This window comes from Dicentrarchus labrax, unplaced genomic scaffold, assembly GCF_905237075.1.
Source record: "Dicentrarchus labrax unplaced genomic scaffold, dlabrax2021, whole genome shotgun sequence".
NCBI classification, from domain to species: Eukaryota; Metazoa; Chordata; class Actinopteri; family Moronidae; genus Dicentrarchus; species Dicentrarchus labrax.
In genome coordinates this window covers 13,179,279-13,200,278 of record NW_026136709.1, presented here as the reverse complement: position 1 = coordinate 13,200,278, position 21,000 = coordinate 13,179,279, and the positions used below count along the sequence as shown (strand labels likewise).

Sequence of the window (21,000 nt, the reverse complement as noted above, 5' to 3'; positions counted from 1 at the left end):
AATGTCTGTCAATGACCTCATTTGTAGAGCCACAACGTGTTACCCAAATAACTACCAATGGGTGACTTACTGTAGGAGCCTCCACCTTCCTTTATGGTCCATTCAATTACAGTTACAGGCTAAATGGAGGACACAGTGGCTCTGAAATGTGATTGGTGGAGGCTGGCTATGTGTGGAGACAGGACCGCCGTTGCCCATTTCCATTAAGTCACTTGGGTTCTGAGTTTACACGCAGCAGACAGCGTCAACTCTCAGCGTCAACATTTGGGAGAAGGAGAAAGTCTGTCTGGTTTGAGGTTGTCTGCGGTTCTCCTTCTTGTGGCTCTGGAGGTGCCCACAGTTCCCAGTGTCAGTGTGCCAGTCTGGAGGCAGATCTGAGAGCAGGCTGCTGCTGCTTGGCTATCAGAGAGGCCAGAACATTGCCACGGCAACCAAACTCAAAGCTCACTGCTTAAGTCACCCCAATCACTGCTCTCCCAGAACTTATTGTGAAATATGGTCGTTGGAACCTACACTGGGCAGCACCAGGCCTCATTTTCCACCTCATGTTTGTCTATGACATGTTCAAATATTAAATGGCTGTTTCATAGTAATTACCCCAGTTATTATTCTTATTAGCGGTTAAATGTGTCTGAATTTGGTTTCTAGGAGACTGATGTTTTCGTCTTTCATTTTTCACAGGCCTATAGTGACGAAGACCAGGGACATTGATCCAATCAAACTATTATGCAAACCACTGGACATTTTGAATATGTGTACAGAGACAATTATTTTTATAATTCATATGAATGAAAAAAAAGAGAAAGATTGTATACTTTTTTCACAGATATTTCATAGACATTGTAATGTAACTGTATGATAAAATGTGAAAATATTACTTCAGAGTATGGAATATAACATTTATTTTTGTTTGCTCTATAGCATGCTATTGAACTTCCATGTGGAGTCCAGAAACAGATGCATTTTGTTGTTGCTGGACTCCTTTTTCTAAGCCTAGTGCATATTCACATTATGAGGGCAGCACATCCATATAAAGAAAGCATTTATTGATATGCACTGTTAAAAGATGTAGTGTTTTTAAAAAAAAGCAAATACGCAAGTTGTGGAGGGAGTACAAGGAATGCTGTTATATTAATTAAAATGATTTGGTGCACATGTCCCCATTCTGTTTTTGATCCTAATTCATCCCACCTTGGTATGTGCTTTCTTTAGATTTAGATCCTACATACGAACACTAAAAGACTCCTCCCCTGTCTCACTGAAAAACAAATTGAAGTCATATAAATGACTAAAACTGCCATAACACAGTCTATGTTTAATCTAGTCTTTCCCAGATACACGATCCATCTAACTTTGTGTCTCACATGTACTGTGGTGCTGACAGAGACGTAGAAATCTGTTCTGACCATGACTACATTTGCTTGTGTGTGTTTGCCTGGGCACGTGTTGGTTAAACTGTGGTTGTCTGAGTGTTACACAGGCGACGTCAGCTCTGGAGACACACACGCCATGGACACACCCTCCAGCCTGACGCAGTCTGATTGCTCCATTCAAACCCTACTGAGCTTTGTGGTATGGTACACCCCGCAATGCCAACTTTTCAGTCTGTCTCTCGGGATGTGGTCAACAAAACTAATCAACTCTCCAGTCTTATTTCACTGAGGGTGATTCCTGTAAAAGGATGTGTGAGAAGACTAATCACTGAAAACCCCATCCTGTAAAACATAGTATGTGGATTCATGTCCTATGTTGTTCAGCACATCATGTGCTCATTGGAAAGGGATGTGGTTTTAAAAGATCTGTGGAAGAATTTGAGGACATGGCATAATCGAGTCACAGTGGTGCCTTGATATAATCCTAATATCACTAGAAACAATATTTTCCTGTCAGAAAAGGGAAATTACAATTTTCACATTTCATATTCCATTTTCACTTTGTTGAAGAGGAGTTGGGAGTGTGATTGCCATCTGTTCTTGTTCCACAGATCACCAGCGCACTAACTCCGTTTATACTATCAATATTTTCTTGGAGTTCATGTGTCTCCTCCAGTCTTTCATTTGTTATGTCAGCAAAATATCAAGGCATGAGGAGTTCTGGAATAAGACGAGACAGTTTGGGAGATGAAGACTTAAATTACTGCCACAGATGTCACACAAAGACAGCGCTCTGATGCTTTTCCTCCCTCTGTGTATCTGTGAATGTCTCCGTATGTCACATCTTATAAAGATGAAATGGTGGGGCCATTACTGATACCTCTTTTTGCCACAACGTGTATAGGATCATATTTCAGATTATAACCATATGATTATTCCAAAGATGATTGTGAGCCTTCATTTTATGCTGCTCATGTATAATAATTTAGCTCAAACTAAATATATCTTTATCAATCACATATGTCATAATTAAGAATCAGACAGATCAAGTTTTATAACATCTCTCTGAAGTATGAAACCTCCAATATCTTCTTAAAGTATGTTTACTGTGCAGGCTTTATACACCAGGCCCATTCAAGGCGACTGCAGGGCCACCCAGGAATAGCGGCGGCCATCACTGTACTTACTGGGAGATCTGGACCACCATCAATGGTCAGCAGGCTGACCTAGGTCTTAATTTACAAATGAACAGACTGGGATTTATCCTGACGTACAGCACAAATAATAAATCTATGGTGGAATAGGGGTGTGCTTTGAAGAGATATAAAGTCAGTATCGTTTACTGCTTGAAATGAAAAAGTAAACTCCTGCAACCCTCCCCCCCCATACGTTTCTCTAATTATAATATTAAAAGAAAGCAATCTGAATAAATATCTAGTTCTTCAAGCTACACTACCCTTACACTATGTATGATTATGCAGAAGCTCTTTGTTAAACCACTTTTTGTGAGAACTACTCTGCATGACCATCCGGGGAGGCTTGTGTGGCTCCTTTTCATGGCAATTTAAAACATAATCTCCAATCTGGATTTTGTTTTCTGTGTTCGTTGAAGTGTACTGCCTGTTCTCACAGAGCTAATGAAATCAGCCCTCACTGTTCTTTAGCTGTTGTTAACTTCTTCAAGCCTGTCATCAACATGAAAGTTAAAAGTGTTGCTCTGTGCTGTTATTTGAAGGCAGAAGTTTTGCTCCATAAAGCAGCTCACTTTGTTTTAGAAAATCTGTAGTAATAAATCTCCATAGATGCAGTAAAAGCAAAAATAATTTGACCATTAAAGCATTGCATTTAATCACTACGTGGTCAAATTGTGCTACATTGTGTGTATTGGAACCAATGGTTAAAATTGTGACTATTCAAATAATATTTCTGAATATCTGAGCATGGTTATGGCTGTTTATTTGACAGTGTATTGCAAAAAGTCTTTCAGGGGTCCCAGGTGCAGCAGTCATATGACTAGCAGATTTGATTTGCGACCACTACACCGAAAGCACAGCACAGCACTGTTATGAGAGCTCACATGTAGCAATGAAATGCAGAATTGTGTAGCCTATTTATGTACAGAATTTTCAATAATAAACAATTGTTCCTGTTTTTGGTGTGTGCAGTCCCTCACTGTGTTTTGTACTTTAACAGGGAGAGTCTCATGTTCATCAAAGCCTTTAAAGTGCTCCAACTGTCCGTCATGTTGAATTATGATTTTATAAAAAACAACTAAATGCCTGCTATAACTCCTCATCACCTTTCTTTTGGTTCATGTGATAATCTTTTTCTTTTACATTTGACTTCTGCAGCAAAGAAGTGAGAGGAAAAAAAACAACCCAAAGGCACAGGCTGTTAAACTGGCTGCTGTTCTGAAGACATTGTCAAAAGACTGCTGCACAATAAAGAAAAAAGTTTAAAAAAAGCGAAATTTGGCAGCAGGAAAACGCTTGTATAATACGCCTTTTAAAAATGTAGCCTCATCATTTTCCTCTTCTTCTTCTTCAAGTGATGACGGGCTCACTTCCGGCTGCCATGTTCAGCGCCAACGAGCTGTTTTTACGTGTCGCGCGGCCGACGCAGTATTTGTACCAATTAAAAACCAATAAAACGGCGGTAAGTGTTGTCTGTCAACCCACAGAGTTTTGGCGTGCAATTTAATTAAAGCTAAAAACACATAACTAGCTTTGTCACTCAAACGATACCAGTGGAAAAAGTCTCAAACATATACACGACGATGACGACATGAGAGGCAAGGCCACCTTCAAGTTCCCGGATGGAGGTACGCTATCTTAAGCTAACTGTTGTTTGTTTGTTGTTTGCTATTTTGATTTTATTTCACTTTATTTTCCCAGTAAAGCGCCATTTAACCGTAAAACTTTGAATTTGAAGAGCTTGGACAGAGCAAAAGAAACACAGGGACTTTATTCTGTTCCCTAGCGTTTAATTAGCTTAGCTGCCTGATAATTTCCGCTTCTGCTGTATAGGCTGATATTTCAGCAAGCTATCCCTCCAACATGTATTGTAAATGTAAGATAACTATTCGTTTTGTGTTTTAATTGTGTAGCATGGGCGAGTATGAACTGTTTAAACCTCAGGCAGCCGAATGAAAATAGTCTTTGACCATCCTTACCTCAACATTGTAAACCAGAAGATATCCATCATTGTTGTGCGGATAGTTGAGGCTGTTAGGTTTGGCAGGGCTTTTGAAGTGTTGAAGGACATACTGTCTGTATTAAACAAGTGTTATGTTTTTCCTAGCTGAATGGCTTTCCTAACATTTTCAGCTGTTTGCAGTGGCAGTTTGTTGGCCTTCCCTTTTTACAGCTACACATGATATAGTAGTGCAGACATCAGTTTATTTAATGCTTTTCCCGTAAAGATCACGGTGTCAATCTCAATTTTTTCTAATGATAAATGACATGGAAATGGCTCATCCCCTTTGTTGTGTTGTGTTTGAAAGAAAAAGATCACCGCTGGGATTAGCAAAAGCTTGTACTATCCTTTGGAACATCATGTATTTAATGTTGTTCCAAAGAGGAGTTCAGCAAATCCAGAAGGATTACACAGTGGATGGATAAACCGAAATCCTGTTGTGATCTCTGGCTGATTGTGAGGCTTTTTTGTCAAATCTCTGTAAAAGTCACAGACGACCCTGGGAGTTCTCGGCAGCACTCTGCACTTTAAGGTTCAATTATGAGACCTTGGTATGCTAGAACGGTAGTCTGAGCTGTCTTGTCTGTATCTCCCTTTTCCTTCTCACCAGACTAATTCATGGTTCTTCTCTACCATGATGTGGTCAGTGTTCCAGACGCTTGGAGATCCTTTCAAAAGCTAGGCTATATGTGTGTTACACATTGGCAGCCCTTTGCGGTGGGTGAGGCTTAGACCTGGGTCAGATGACTCATCCAAACTCAGTGCTTGTCTCTGGGTCTAGGGAATGTTTGTGCTCATATTAGTCTTATTATTGTTTCAAATGCTAGGATTTAATCGTGGTCTGGTGGCGTACCGTGTCTTGGAATTGTTGCATTTGCTTGTGTGGATGTGTTTTGTTCCTGTCTGGAGTGGACTGGAACTAAATATTATGGCAGGGACACCCGATCATACATATACCTATTGTCAAACAACTAAAGCTCCCTCAGGGTAATGTGGAACACCTCCACTGCTGCAGTTATACTTGGATTTTGTTTCACCATCGGAACTGATGGTTTCACTATCCTGTGCTCCAAAAGAGCTTTTTATGTTTTCATTAACATATAAAGTTGCAGTGGATTTATTGAGTCTGCACATGGCTTTTTACTCAAGCTGTGATTTATTACACAATCTCATGCAGCTTTATTCTAATTGGCTGCCAGCATACGTTTTTATGCTTTCACCAATTTATCAAAGCCTTCTGGCAGAAGCTGCTGGTGGATGGCTGGGTTAGATGTATCTGTGGGAGCCTTAATCCTTTCACTCACCTTTACAGATTCACCCTAATTAACTCTGTGGAGCAAATATATACAACTTTTTGTTGTCATGCCAAACATTCATTAGAAAACATCTTCATAGCTCAGCTTTTGTGATAATTATTATCTAAATCCAGATGCTACAAAGTCCATGTGTTTACTCATCTTTGTGATTTGCCATGACCAATCGAACATGATCAGAGAACACTAAACCAACATCAGTTCTCCCACCAGATGTTAATTGGATTCATATTGCAGTAAAAGCATTGTCTTCCTTTGTTGAAGAGAGGCGCTAAATATTGGTGGGATGTTAGATGGACAGACTTTAAGGGTGAAATTGTCTGGTGTATCTCACCAGATTTCGTAAAGTGATATAGTTGTATACCACGGCCTTGTGTAAAATAAGGATTGGTTCTCTTTGCTAAACTTTAAACATTTGTGGCTTGATTATCTGCCCTCAGCAAAACAATTCTACGATCATAGAAAAAGAACGTAGCCCATTGCCTGTGCAGAAACTAATTAAAGAGTGTTTCTCAAAAAATACAGTTTTCCTTTGCTCCTTCCACTCTTGCTGTAATGAATTCTCAAGCACTCAAGTAATCACCCTTACAGGTTCCAGATAACCCATTGCTCTTGACCTCCTAAAACAAAATCACAGTAAGCGATAGAAATAATATTGAATCATTTGATTTGGCAGTAAAGGCTCTTTTGTAGTGTATATGTTTCTTCATCAGGGCTCCAAGGGACAGCATGCAGGAAAAGGGTGGAGAAGGGTTGAATGATGATGCTGTTACTGGCCAGTCGGGAGGGGAGGAGCTGCGCGATCGGCTCTGTTCGAATGGATCTCTGACCACAGCAGAGTGGAGAATGTCTGTCTGTACTAAAGCCAGAATAAGTTTGATGGCTTTAAGCTGCTTCACACCTGCTGCTGCTCTCTTTTCCCCTGCTCCACTAGGGTATCATGTCCCTTAGTTGGCAAGTAGTGTGTGACCCTTTGTTGCCTTTATTTTTGCACATACTTGTCATCAGCATTAGCTTCAGTTAGTTGATGGACCACTGGCTTGTAGGTCCTAGCAGGGGAAATGGCAAAGGACAGATTAATTGTCGCAGTGTGAGTAACATTGGAAGTGTTTTGTTCTCTTCCTTCCCAATCACCAAGATGACGCTGTTTCCCCTCATCAAAGACTAATGCTGCCAAAAGTCTGATCTCAATTTCCCAGCAATGCAATGCGAGATGGAATTATTCAGGGGTCATGATACATTGGCTTCAGCTCGGTTGAAGCGAAGCATGATGGACGGACCAGAACATTAACAAGTCACATTTGTTGTTGTGACGGAGTTTGTCGTGATTTGCTTAAGATGTTGAGAGTATCAACATACAAAGAAGATGACTCCTCTGCACTTTTCATGGCAGAGCAAGGAAGAAATCCTGTCTGTGAGTCACAAGTGTTTTTGCTCTGGCCGTACAAAATGCTTTCCATTTTCAGGGTTTCGGTTTTATGATTTTGAACAAAGAATGATTGGATGTCTAAACCAGCTGTCCCAGATTGTTTTTTCACTACATCCACCCTAAGGACAGCTTAAACCTCTTTTTTTTTTTATTTAGGGCCATTTCAATCAAAAGGTTGTAAATGTAGTGTTTATCCAAATTGAGCACCCCTGAAACCTCGGCAGGTCGTTTGAACCACAGGAAAAGAGTTGACTCAAAAGAAAATGTTGTGTCAGAAGGTTACACAGCAGGTACGCTGCCTCAAATGCTGGCTTTGGAAAAAAACATTTCAGCCACACTTTTTTGTCTGCTCTTAAGGAGGGACCACAAAGATCTGGGTAAAAAAAAATGTTAGATTCACAAAAATCTTGTAAAATTCTGTAACCCACAAGTGTGAGCGTATGTAGGGTTGGCATGCTGGCAGACTTAATAGTACATGATCTCACTGGTGTCAGCGCAAGAGCGAACATGAAAATAAAATCGGGTTTTTGGGTAAGAGGGAAACACTACTTTTTGGTATCCAAAGCAACATTGTGCTGAATGGATAGAAACATGACCACCGCTATATAGAATGTATGTAACATGCGTTTTGAGCTTTTATAGAGAGCATATCCATCAGTCTTAAAGGCCATTTCAGTTTAAGTAGAAATTATTGAGAAGGACTGCTCACTTTATCATTTACAGCCCTTGAAAACCTCTCTTAAGCATTGGTCTATGATGATCCATTCAGTTGGGACCTCTTAAGTTTACATTAACAACCTAAAAAGGCAGTTATCAAATTATTCAGTCATGGAACTGAATATGAGTCATAAACTGTTTTTATTACAAGAAAACTATTTCAAGATTACAGTGGAAGACTTCTGTGTACTGACTGTTCTGTTCTTTCTCTTCTTTCTAATGGTTCCCATTACAAGATCAGCTCACTGAATCATCCTCTGTCTCTTGCATCATCTCAGTGGGGCAGAATCTGCCTATAAAATCCCTCTTTAAATTGCTTTTGATATTTATGTCACACTTTGGCTCATCTCAGACAGGGGCCAGTGAATGAATGAAGAGAAATCATTGATAACCGGGCAATTTTAGTGTTCCTCCATGATGTCAGTGACTGTTTAGCTCATGGTTGGACTTTGCATGCTGAAGATTGTTTCAAGTCTAGGCCAAACAATAAGGGGTTTGGGGCTGATACTAGTTTCTCTGAAACATTTCCATGAAGCTGAGAGGTGCTTGGGACTTGCCAGCAGTTTTGAGGGAGAAAAGAAAGAAGAGCAACTAGAGAAAAGAAGAGACGGTTAGATGTCTGTTGAAGAATATATCTTGCCAGTAACTGTGGTCTTTATGCCTCAGATCAAACCGGGAGATACAGGGAGTAAAGAAGTGTGAGGACGTTGAACTGTGCCAGCCCTCCACAAGAGGGCACAGATGATGTTGCTGTAGGAGGCTAACTAAGTCTTCTCCTGGAGTGTTTCTGATGATATGCCTCTTTGTAGGACCCTTTATGTTGATGCCTGGCCTGGCTCTGGTCATTAACCTCCTGTTGTTATATATCACATTTCTAGTTTCTGCTGAAAGACTGACAATCCCTGGATACGGAATCTATGTAATGATAGCTCAATGCCCACTTAAACACACAGCTTCGGTAGCTGACAGGATGGAACACATACAGATGATCTTTTGAGTCTTTGTTTTAAGTGTGAAATACAATGTAAAGGCTACAGAGTGGTGCTGCTAAATACAGCAAGAAGATGTAAAGCTTAAGAGGCTGTTTTCTGCAGCATAGACTAAACATTTCTCATTCCTTAATAATATTAGGCCATGAAGAATTTTGGCGATTCATTGATAAATCAAGAAAATGATTAATCAAGATTAATCAATAATGAAAACAATAACCCCTTTCTCCTACCAAATGTCAAACAAAGTTAACCTGAGGGGGTTTATCTTACTTAGTACTTACTTACTGACAATAACCTATTTAATAATTTGCTTAATTTGGTCCAAGTGTTTTTGATGGCTCTTAAGATAATCAGCTCGGTAAAAGTTTTTCAGCAGCCGCTTGCTGTTGAAAAAATCAGTTGCTTTGACTGTTCTTGTAGCTCCTCAGTTATTCAACAGAAGACTGGAATTTTACTTTAAGACTCCAAGGTGTAAACTTTTTAAGACGTTGCTGGTAGAACTATTTTCCATTTATAAATAAAGGTTTAAACATCCATAATGCTTTTTTCCTTCCTGGTCAGATTTACCACCTCTGTCTGTGTCTGCTTTAGCGAGCAGGCCGTGAAGCAGGGCTATGAAATGATCATAATGGTATCACCTGCCCTTTAGTGCTGGATGTCAGACGCTGACACAGAAGAGCAGTCAAGGTTTGATTTACTGGAACATGTGGTCTAGGCTGCTGTTTGTCCTTGCAGTTGGTGTGCTGTTACAGAGTCGAAGGCTCTGTAGATGGCCCCATATGGTGCAAAAGACATCTGAAGTTGTCTTACTGTGTCTGGAGTTTTGCCTAAAATGAAAAGAGGATAGAGTGGGTTTTTTTCTAGGGATGGGAGTTTTTAAGTGTCCTCCTAGTTGACGTCAAAAACAATAATCATTCAAACTAAATGGCTGCTTTGAATGTATGTGTTCTTTAAATAACATCAAACCATATTCTCATCCCTTTATTTTTTCATTGCAGGATGATGTTAAAATTGATTATTGTACTTTTGTCATCACTTTGCTGTAATTTCTGCAGTTTATCTAGACATGCTATTCTCTTGGGAGGTGAAAAGCCCTTCTTTCCATGAAAAATGTAGTATAGTTAGAAATGTGAATTCTGCCTGTGCTATACCATTAGCCTCCTTTTTCCTCATAAACCTAATTGATGCCTACGGCTAGTGGTGAAGTGTAAACAGACAGGCAGCTGGTGAGACAGCCATGTGTCTTGGATGGAACAGCCACCCAGCACATAATGTAGTGCAGTTTGAATTGTTCACTCCCTCTTCTGTGGCTGTCAAGGCCGAACACAGGCGAGGAGACGACCACACAAAAGAAATATTTGTCCAATCTGTCCAAGCAAACTCCCCAATTGAGGACTGAACTTTCCCATCGTATTGCTCTGTGTCTGTGTGACATGTAATTGGAAGAGGAATGATGCTTTGAACTGAGGAAGGCAGCCTTTGCATTTAAAAATGTTTTGAAGTATAATGACCACTGACAAATTATGCACCTGTTCTATTAAATTTTGACCTGGTCAAATTTCCACATGTAAAAGTATATTTAGGTTTTACAATAAAGAAGTCGAGTTTAGACTAAACAATAGCTTGGAAGCATTTTCAAAGCTCCTTTTTCTTCGTAACAAAACATTTAAAGTTACAAGAGGAATAATGAAGATAAAAAGATATTGGTTTTAGACCACACTTTCTTGCATTAATGTTTATCTGCAGATCTTAAATATGTTATTTTAATACACCACATTAAAGAGTCTATGACCTTTTTCTGAAATGGGCCCAGTCTTTATGTCTGGACAATAATTACCATATGCAAACATCAAATATATCCTCATTGCGCCATAGTTGAAAGCTTGCCATTTAAACACAATGTTTTTCAAAGTACCTTGGTCCATAGATCTTTCCACTGTTCAGAAAACACGGTTTCCTCCTGTCAGTATCTCCAAGCTTCTCAGACGGCTTTGCTACCAGTGCCACAAAGAGCCAGGAAGTCTCGTTCTGTGTTCGACTACTAAAACGTTTATCTCTCTCAATTCATGAGAGGGTGTTGGGTCTGCCGTCAAGAACCCTGATTCTGTATGTGTGTGTGTGGACTCAAATGGCCTGCCAGTGTGAAGTGAAAAGGGTTGCCAGGGTGGTGAAAGCAAGCTGTTTGCTCATGTCCAGACCTGCAGAATGGATGAGGACACAGATGGGATTTTGCTCTGGTGGACTTTTCTTCTGACCTAGCCTCTCTGTGTTTGGAGAGACATGGAAACCTCAGCTAGAATGGATAGGCATCTTATTGAATGAGGGAAGACTTAGGGCTTTCACCCAACAGGCTCTGAATAGGATGTGGGAGACAGGCAGCGAAAGTTGTGTGTGGGGTTGGGAGGTTTGTTGAGATGAGGTCAATATAATGTGAATGGCCCATGCTGTCACCAATTGCTCTCTCCTTTTGACTTTGGGAATGAAAACATGTTTTTAGATACTAATGAACTTACTGACCATGTGTATGTGTGTCCAGAGCATGTGGTAGATTGATATTAAATGGTGGTCTGTCCCATAGTTGTCTAATGCAACTCAAGCTTGTCCGGGCCTTGCCCTCTGAGGCTCCATAGAGCTGCACTACCATAAAACTTCAAAGCCTGGACTAAAGGAATCATCTGGGTTTGTTTCTCTCCACGCCGAGTACTTCTGCTTTTCTCTTGAGAACCATGGGGGGATTCACAGAACAGCAGCACATTTTCAAAGGGAAACGAAGTGCATCTCGAAGAATTGCATCCAAGAAACAGTTCTTGGCATAATGCACAGGGCAACCTCAGTATATCTAAAGTTAATACAGGGCCCAGACTAACTTTTTGCATTGGTTGCACTGGTGCGCCTAACTTTTTTTTTTTTTTTAGGTGCACCAGCACAAAATGTAGGTGCAACCAAATTTTTCATTGCGTCGCCTTTAACGCCATAAGGTCACCTTTTTATCGCTCTCCATAACTTTCATATAATGTGAATGATTTTTAAACAAGAATAGGGTGTAGAGAAATGCTTGTCTATTTTGAAGCACAGTTATATATAAAAAGAAAAATAAAGTGTTTAAAGTGCTTCACTGAGCTGAAATTGAACATTTCAAACTAAAACACTAAGCAAAATAAAACTTTTCCAAACAAAAGTTCGATACGAATCGTTGTTGACCCGCTCACGAATGCACTATTTCCGGCCATATTCTGACCGCAGTCCTGACAGTACACGCATTGCATTGCGTTACATCCTTTGTTGTACCTCAGCCAGGGAAATTGTTTCAGCCAGCCCTGTCTGAAGGAATATATTTTGACCTTTTTAATTTGGGTCTCGGAGCCGGGCTCTATCCCAGACTTGGTGGTCTTCTCCTCTGGTTCTGAGTCTGACGCTGTCACCGAAGGACCGGGGCTCGGCAATTTTTAAACACACACAATTAAGCGTGGTGAACAGGACCACAGCCAATCAGAGGCAAAGACCCACCCGAGCTCTGTCTCTTATTGGTTTAGAACACGATATGTTTCTACCATGAGTGTGTGAGTTCGGTCACACAGAGATGATGCGTTTGCGAAATAAACTTATGTTTTCACCCGGGCAGCGTCAGGTGCACCAGTGCGACCTAGAAAAATGATTAGTCGCACTCTTAAAAATTTGGGTCGCATGTGCAACCAAATTGGTCGCACTCTGGAGCCCTGTAATACCAGTATGCTGTAATAGGAGACATGGTGCTGAAACAGATTTTCCATGACTGGTCTGATGATCTTTACCCCCCCATCAGATTTTTTACTTGCATCAACTACAAATGGTATCAACACATCCTCTACCTTTTTTTGTTTTTTCAGCTTTTTTTGTGGTCTGACAGGAAATTCTGCAGTTACAAATTGCTAACATCAAAAAAGGTAAAAGCTTCCAAAAAGGAAGTTTCTTAATCCTCCAAAGTAACGTGCTCTGTTTCCCTTTCTCATACTGTAGGTGTTAGTCATTCGCTTGTTGTCTGGCCTCATGCCTGGGACTAATTTGCTGTGGGTGACCCTGCCAGAAGCTAAATTATCCAGACAGCACTGCTCCCAGGGTCACAGGGGCACAAAGTTCCCTCTTCCGTGATATGGTTTATCCACAAGAGAAATGTGTGTTTTGCTGGGAGTGTGGTTTGCATTTAAAAATTGGCTTTCAAAGGACACACATGCACAGAAGGAGCAACAATAGTGGACTTGTGCAGGTTACACCAAACCAATAGCCACAGCGTCAGGTGCGGATGGGATTACTTCTTGCACTGCAAAGGCAAATCCTCAAACATAGCTTACCAAAGGCACCAACTTTAGTTCAAAGCACTAGCTCTTTTGGTGTTGACGAGGATGGCTCGTGTGTTAATAATTCCCGGTCCTCACTGGGGGTGAGTTGTTGCACTAAGTGAATGAGTTTATGTAGCTCAGGGCCTTTCAAGAGTGAGGGTAAAATGAGGTGAATGGGATCCCATGGTGCAGTTGTGACTTGCTGACAGGTGTAGCACGACCAGGGTTGAAAGGTCAAGAAAGTTTCCATGGTGATACAGGTCTCGAACTGTTTTTGGTGACATATTTGCATAGAACAAGCAATCAACAGTTCTCCTGGTATCACTCCTACAGTATCTTGTCTATATTTTACCGTCTGATTTGCACAGCTAGCCATTTATGTTGCTTAACATAACAGAAACATGTGTTACGCATTTGTCTACTCATTAAGCAATTTTACTACAGTTGTAAAATTGAAATCCAGTCTTGTATACATGTGAGGTCGCACAGTTGATCTTCATGCAAATATAAAAGAATTTAGGTTTTTTTTAGGGTTGTCCCAATCAAATGTATTTTCCCCCGATCTGAGTATCTGCCAATACAGAGTTGTGATCCAATACTTTTCCTAGATAATAAACTTGCACTTCAAGTACATTAAAGTTATTAAAATGAATCCAGTGCTTGACAATTAGATAGCTCTGCAATGCATAAAAATAAAAAAGAATGCCTGCATCCGAGCTGCTGTTTAAGGTTTATTTTATATTTTTACAAAAATTTGATAAGGCATCCCTACATTTTTCCTTTCTGTTTACACTGGTAGTTGATTTGACTTTGAAGGTGGCATTAAACAGGCCTTGTCTTTGAGCAAGAGATTGCATTACAGAAATATTAGCACCTTTGTAATTGCATAGAAAAACTAGTTTCTAAAAAACAAACAGCATTGAAATTATGCAAACACTCAGGATGTCAGGCTGCCTATATGTATATTTTGCTCACTGTGACAGGCAATAACATACATTAACATACAAATGCATTCGTTCTCATTTAAGATGGTGCCTCTTAAAGACCACAGTTGACAGCAGAGGTGACAGGCTAGATGTACGTTAGACTTAGTGGAACAGAACTTTGTTTCAGAAGTGGAGAATGGTGCACATTAACATCAGGTTAAACCAACATTGGGAATGGGAGTGACGCCAAGATCATTAGAGAGTGAGAGCGAGCACTGGGCAGGGTCAGGTTACATGTTGTCGACCCCAGACCTGCCCTGAACCTGTCTGTCAGATGATAGGTAGAGGCAGAGATGGAGAGGGAGGAGGAGGGGGGGGGGGGGGGGGGGGGGGGGAGGAGGAGGAGGAGGAGGAGGAGGAGGAGGAGGAGGAGGAGGAGGAGGAGGAGGAGGAGGAGGAGGAGGAGGAGGAGGAGGAGGAGGAAAAGACTGATGAGTGACACATTTTGACACACAGGCCTTACTCAATGGCATCCATTCATCTGGACACTGTTGCTTACTTTGGCGTCAGAGAAGAGCATAATCAGATCTGATGCTTGTATTAGAGCCAATTAAGTCACACGATCATTGAAGCTGTGTGCGTGCACTCTTCGTTTTTGCTGCCGGTTAGATTTTAGAAACCAAACTATGTGGTGATTTATTTTGCTCATAATTTCTGCAGATAAATCAGTCCAACTTAATTATTAACATGCAGTAGTTTGTCCGCTGACACAAAATTAATATTGCACTATGGATCAACATTATATCAGTGATTTGTTACAGTGCTCTGTATCCAACACTGGGATGTCTGTTGCCTTGGATGTGACATCATGTAGGGAGGTGAACCCCGCGCTGGGTCAGGCCCTAATGAGACCCACAGAAGAGTCATTACAGTCAGTGGGAGAAAGTCAGACTGTTGAGAGTAGCAAACTGCCGGGTGGAGCAGCCCCCCCCCCCTTCATTCCTACTCCAACTGCCCCCCCCCCCATCCTCCTCTTCCACCAGCTGGCTAACAGATGGAAGGACCTGTTGGCCAAGAAAGTGAAGGAGAAGAAGGGAATGTGGGCGAGGAGGGGAAAAATATTCAGTGACAGATATATTGAATGATAAGCAAATTTGCGGATGCTTAAATCAGAGCTTGGGGAGCGCTTACATATTTTTCCCCCTCATTGTGGACTAGTATGACAAGTGTGTGTGTGTGTGTGTGTGTGTGTGTGTGTGTGTGTGTGTGTGTGTGTGTGTGTGTGTGTGTGTATATAGAGGTGACATTTGGCTAGGGTCGCTGACTGGGTTATGCAATGTTAGCGTTTGGTGTGTTTGTTTACAAGGCTTGTGAAATGTCGGAGGATGGAAGACAGAGTTGGTACAGGCCATACAACTTGCAGGGTTGGTTGGTTGGTTGGTGTCTGTCTGTCTGTCTGTCTGTCTGTCTGTCTGTCTGTCTGTCTGTCTGTCTGTCTGTCTGCATTTGTGGTCAAAGAGCGCTGCAATGAGAATGATCTCTGTCCTGCTGTTATTTACCTTCCAGGCCCTTCAGAGAGGAAACCAGTGGGTGTGGTGGGATCAACAGGGACTTGTCCTCCTAGATTTAGACAAACACCACCTCCTCAGATCGGCTGAGAGTTTGCTCTGTCCGTGTGCTATTGAGTAAAACATTTTTAAGCTGTATGCACAGGTGGTAGCAATGGAAAGGGAAGTCAGGTCCCAGTTTAACTGCTGTCTTTGTTGGTTTTGGTTTCAGTAGATATATTGTACCTTTTTTATGATATTTGATAGGTTCTGTAAAAGTACAATATGTGTATTGATAAATGATCTATAACAACCTTTTTCTATTTACTGTGAACAAGCCTTCAAATAAACTTCATGTTTGGCTTTTGAGAGCCAATAGTAACCTATCAAAATATTTTAAATGTAACAGATTTATGGATTCCGTGCCATGGGATGGCAGGCACACTTTTCTTATTAAATAACAATAATAAAAAACATTTCCTCACCGGTGTTGATAAAGATGTGCACTGAATCACTCTGATCTTTTTTTATCTACACTGTTTCAATAGTTAAAATAAACCTTCTGTTGCTCATTGAGAGCCCACTACCACATTGTTGGCATACTTTTTGTTTTTTTTCATTTCCTGTAAAACTCTTGTCTCTGACAGCTGTTATAATCACTTGTACATAGCATTTCATGATTGTTACTTTTGCATCTTTTTTTTAATTTAAATGTTAAATGGTGACATCTGACTTATTTGCTTACCACTAGTACACAGTAATCCTCAGTGATTGTTTTTGTTTTCCATCCTGCTCATAAACAAATCAAATGAATTCATGCGTAGACCCCACACCTTCAACATAATATTTGTATTTTGAGCAAAATAGAATCAAGTTACATGTCTCTAATATGCTGACAACATTTTTAACCATTGCAATTAGTCCCAAACCCTTAATCCTATAGTTGTTGCTTCCCTTAGCTATTCATATGGTGCTATCCATTTGTCTCGTAAATCCCCCGGCCGAGTTGGAAAGTGTAAATCTCGCAGCTATCTCGCGACATTTCACCAAGACCCATCCCCTTTTGGTTGTAATTTCAGCCGTCCCACTCCGAGCTAAACGAGGGTGAACGTACGACTCGCCAAACAAAGATGGCTGCGCCCATATTGAGATGTATTTTCCTTGTATTTGTACTACGCTGGTCGTTTTAATGTCGATTTTAAATGCTCTTACACACTTGTTTATGCATTGCACGGGTTGCTGTGCGTGCAATACAATGGAAAGTTTTGTTTTCGAGCTGGTTTGCTAAATAGGCTAATGTAGCTAACAATAACACTAGCCTGCCACTGCCCCTGGAGGCCCCTGGTGGCCCCTGGAGGCTCCTGGTTGCCCCTGGTGGCCCCTGGAGGCTCCTGGAGGCCCCTGGTGGCTCCTGGTGGCTTGAGACAAACGCAACAGCACTTGTTGAAATTGAAATAGGCGAAAATGGCAAAATGTTATTGAAATGTAAGACTTGCAATAACGGAATTACTTGGAATGTTAGTGTTTCTGTAGAAAAAGATTATTATTTCACATTGAGCTTGTTCTGCAATAACAACACAGCTGCTGCACTGGTGGCGTCCATGTTCTTTCCGACTCGTAATGCCCAAAGACAAATGGAACGCTATAAGTGGTACAAGCCAGGCAATTACGTCACATTCTCGCCTCAGAGCAACTCGGGCGGGGGATTTATGAGACAAATGGATGGCACCATTAGCTTACTCTGCCCGCTTAAGAAGATACATCTTCAAAAACAAATATTGGGAAACTTTACCTTCTAGTCTTAAGCCACTTCCTCAGGGTTTTATAGCTTTGTCTCTTTTCCTCATTTATGTTGGAAAAGTCCATCTGGCAGCACACTGTGGCATTTTGTAGGCCAGTGCCTTGAAGCCTCTGACACATCTGTGTATCGGCATGCATGCTCTGCTCATCTTTGTTGGATATTTCAGGGAAATCCTGACATGGAGAGGCTTTCCTTTCCAGCTCAACTAAGTTTTCTTTCCCACAGCTCTCAAGATATTTTGGTGGTCAGTCTCTCTCAGCAGGAGTACACTGTATATACTACTGTGAGGTTGTTTGCTTAGATTTGGCTGCGGCTAGAGGTTGAAATGCAGTCCTGCCTTTACAGCTCTGGTATGTTACCTGGTTGGTGTATGTATGTATGTATGTATGTATGTATGTATGTATATGCATAATTCAGAATGTAATAACGTATGTAATTAAATGTCTCTTGGTCTCACCTGTTTGAAAATACCTTGCTTGTTGCACCTCAAATCTGTTGTGTGTTTTTTTTCAGTTGTTTTGATGGATTATTTCACTTTTAAATCTGGTGACTACATTCAGCAGGTGCTAGGTCCAGCTTGGCATTTCTAATGTCTTAGGAATTGTTTCCTTGGCAGTCAGCAAATCAGCTTTAATTGTACCAGCTGTAGTTTTTAGCCTACTTTACATTCAGTTTCCTTAATTTGGGTTAACCAAGGTTGCTCCGATCAGGGTGTTTGAGGCCGATCACCCATCACCAGAAGCAGTATCGATCACTGGGTCTATTAAAACCTTATGTTTATAGTGTACGCACACACCTATACCTCTGTCTCTCACACACCGCCTCCCTCCATATACAGGCTGTATGCGTCTGCTCCGTTACTGTTGTTGGTCAGCAGTATGTTTTATAAAGACGCCCAAGAAACACAACTCACATTTTTAGTGTTTAGTTTTCACGGCAATAGGTGCAAAATGCTCAAATAGTCACTGACCGTGTGTGTGTGTGTGTGTGTGTGTATGTATGTGTATGTATGTATGTATGTATGTATGTGTGTGTGTATATATATATATATATCTGACCCCTGGATGATCAGCAACAATTTCCTTTGTGAATAATGACTCCTTTAGTATCCATTTACATTCATTACAGTCAGCTACACTTTTACAACAGTATGAATGACTACCACTGTCATTGCTGCATCTCAGGACAAAGCCTGCACTTCCTCTGGCCCACCCTCTTCTCCACCTCCTACGTTGTTCTCTGTTGTACCTTCCCTATAACCCAAGACTGTAAAATGCTAATTTGCCAGTCAGTTGTCTCAGGGTTTTGTTTTTGGCAGCTGAGACTAGACCTGACCTGACTGGGACAGCTAAGGTAGTCGAGGGACAGCTGCTCGGCATCTCACAGTCTGTGTGAGAAATGGTCATCACAGGGCTCTCCTCAGGGCTTTATAGTTCTCTTCCCCTGTGTTTTGTTCTGTAAGGAATGAGGCACAGGGCCGTTCAGACTCATATCCTCGCTGCAGCACTAACAGAGCTGCTGCTGTTGTCTGCTTTGAGAGAATTTGTCCCAAAAGCTAGACGTCACCTGGCCATTCTGAAATACTAATTTGAGTTAGACTGAATATAGCTCTCTGTTGTAAGTGTCTGACTTTTCTGCATCTTTCTTTATTGCTGTCTGAGCTAAAGGACATTCTTGGGGGAAAAAAATACTTCATTTAATAATGTGAGAAACATGCTTGACTTGAAGTTTTGAATGCCTTGTTGAACAGCCAGGAATGTTTAAGTGAGTGTGCTTTTATTCTCTGTAAAGTTTGGGCATAAAGATGAATGGCATCCTGTTGGGCTGATTGACCCACTGATGTGTGGCACCTATGTACCTTGTGCTAAATGTGTTGTTTGTTTTTTTGTAGTTCCGTATGTACTCAACTTGGATTTATGTCTGTCTGAGCTGTAGGTTAGAGGTTACTCCCTAGAGAATGTGCTAAAATAAACTGTTATACCCCTATTGATCCTTGGGGAGTACTCATAAACCTAAATTCCTCTCACAACTGAAATCCCCTTTTCTCTTGTACCGAAAAATTACAGGACATTCATTGAGCATTCAAGGGTTTTGTTTGTTAGGTGTTGAGTGTTTGTGTCATGATTTACCAAAACTGTCTGCATAGGTTGAGGGTGAAGTTGTCCATATAAATGATTACTAGATCTTTTGTAAAGGTTCCTTCTGTGTAAAATACTTTCATCACGTTTGTCCATTCACAGCCACAGACCCCAATGCAATTTTTGACAGTCTTTAGCCCCATGAAACTTTTTAATTAGTCTAAGCTGGTAAAGTGCTGTAAGTGGAAAATACCTCAGTGTTTTTAATAACCCACCAAGCAGCCACAAGTTCACACTGTTGTTTGTGCTATTGTTGACAAGTAAAAAAGAAAGTTAAGAAATGTGCTATACGGTATACATGTTAAGTGAACTGGGATAATCCTCAAAAGCTGTATGCATGTGTAAGAGAGGAAGAGTAAAGATCCAGGTGTATGTAAATGCGTGTTTGGTGTCTCTTTGGTGCTCTGTGACTGAAGATACTGGCTAGGTTGAGTGGCTGAGACCTGCTGATAAGATCAGGAGATGCCTGGAGTTATTGGAGTCCCTCTTTGCAGGCTGTCATTTCCTCTTTTATGTGTCTCCGCTTAAAGACGTAATTGAATAACCTTTATTAGCCTGTTAGTTCTCAGCCTAGACGTCCTGTGCCTCCATGTACTCTGTTGTTTGTCTGTGTGAAGTTCTGCTTGAGCTTTTGCTGTCAGAAACACAACAATGGCTTCTAATTTACCTGTATAATATAATGAAGGATCATATGTTTGCTTTGTATTGATGTTCCAGTATAGATGACATAAATGAGTTTTAAATGACAATGCATAGTGTATCTTGAGGGGAGATTGACTGTAGGATCAAAAGCCAAGTGGCATTCAAATTGGAATTGGCATGCACTGTTTCACATCTGTATTAAGAGTAAAGTTGTTTTTAATCAGTTGTGCCCATTATTTTTTATTGGTTGAAGGTTTGGCCAATGATGTGTTTCGCACCTCAGTGATGTTTTGACACACTGGTCCATCGCTGACATTGCCGCAAATGCTGCTGGTGTTCTCAAAGTGTAGTAAGTCTTAAGGCGTTATCTTCGCGTGCGTGCATATGAACTGATTTATGCTGCAGTTTTGTAAAAGGAACAGCTCAGGTTTAAACAAAGTTTTGCTGTAAAAATGTTTACAAAACCTACAACCAAAAATTCCTTGAAATGTAGCCAGCCCTTGATGCAAAATCCGCTCTTCAGAATTTAATGTTACCATCACTCAATAAACTATGTTGAAGGTGAACACTAAGATAAGCACCAGCATATCATCCTGGTTTTCCTCAAAGGA

The 21,000-nt window shown here is 40.9% G+C and overlaps 1 protein-coding gene across 1 annotated transcript in view; it reads left to right on the top strand.

Annotated features, from left to right (window-relative positions):
- cunh8orf34 (chromosome unknown C8orf34 homolog) overlaps window positions 1-3,522 on the top strand; it is a 58,638-nt gene extending 55,116 nt beyond the window's left edge. Inside the window, exon 15 of the mRNA XM_051411170.1 lies at window positions 682-3,522. Coding sequence (XP_051267130.1) covers window positions 682-689 — 8 coding nt within the window. The 3' untranslated portion in view covers window positions 690-3,522. The remainder of the gene's footprint in view (window positions 1-681) is intronic.
- Window positions 3,523-21,000: the final 17,478 nt, after the last annotated feature.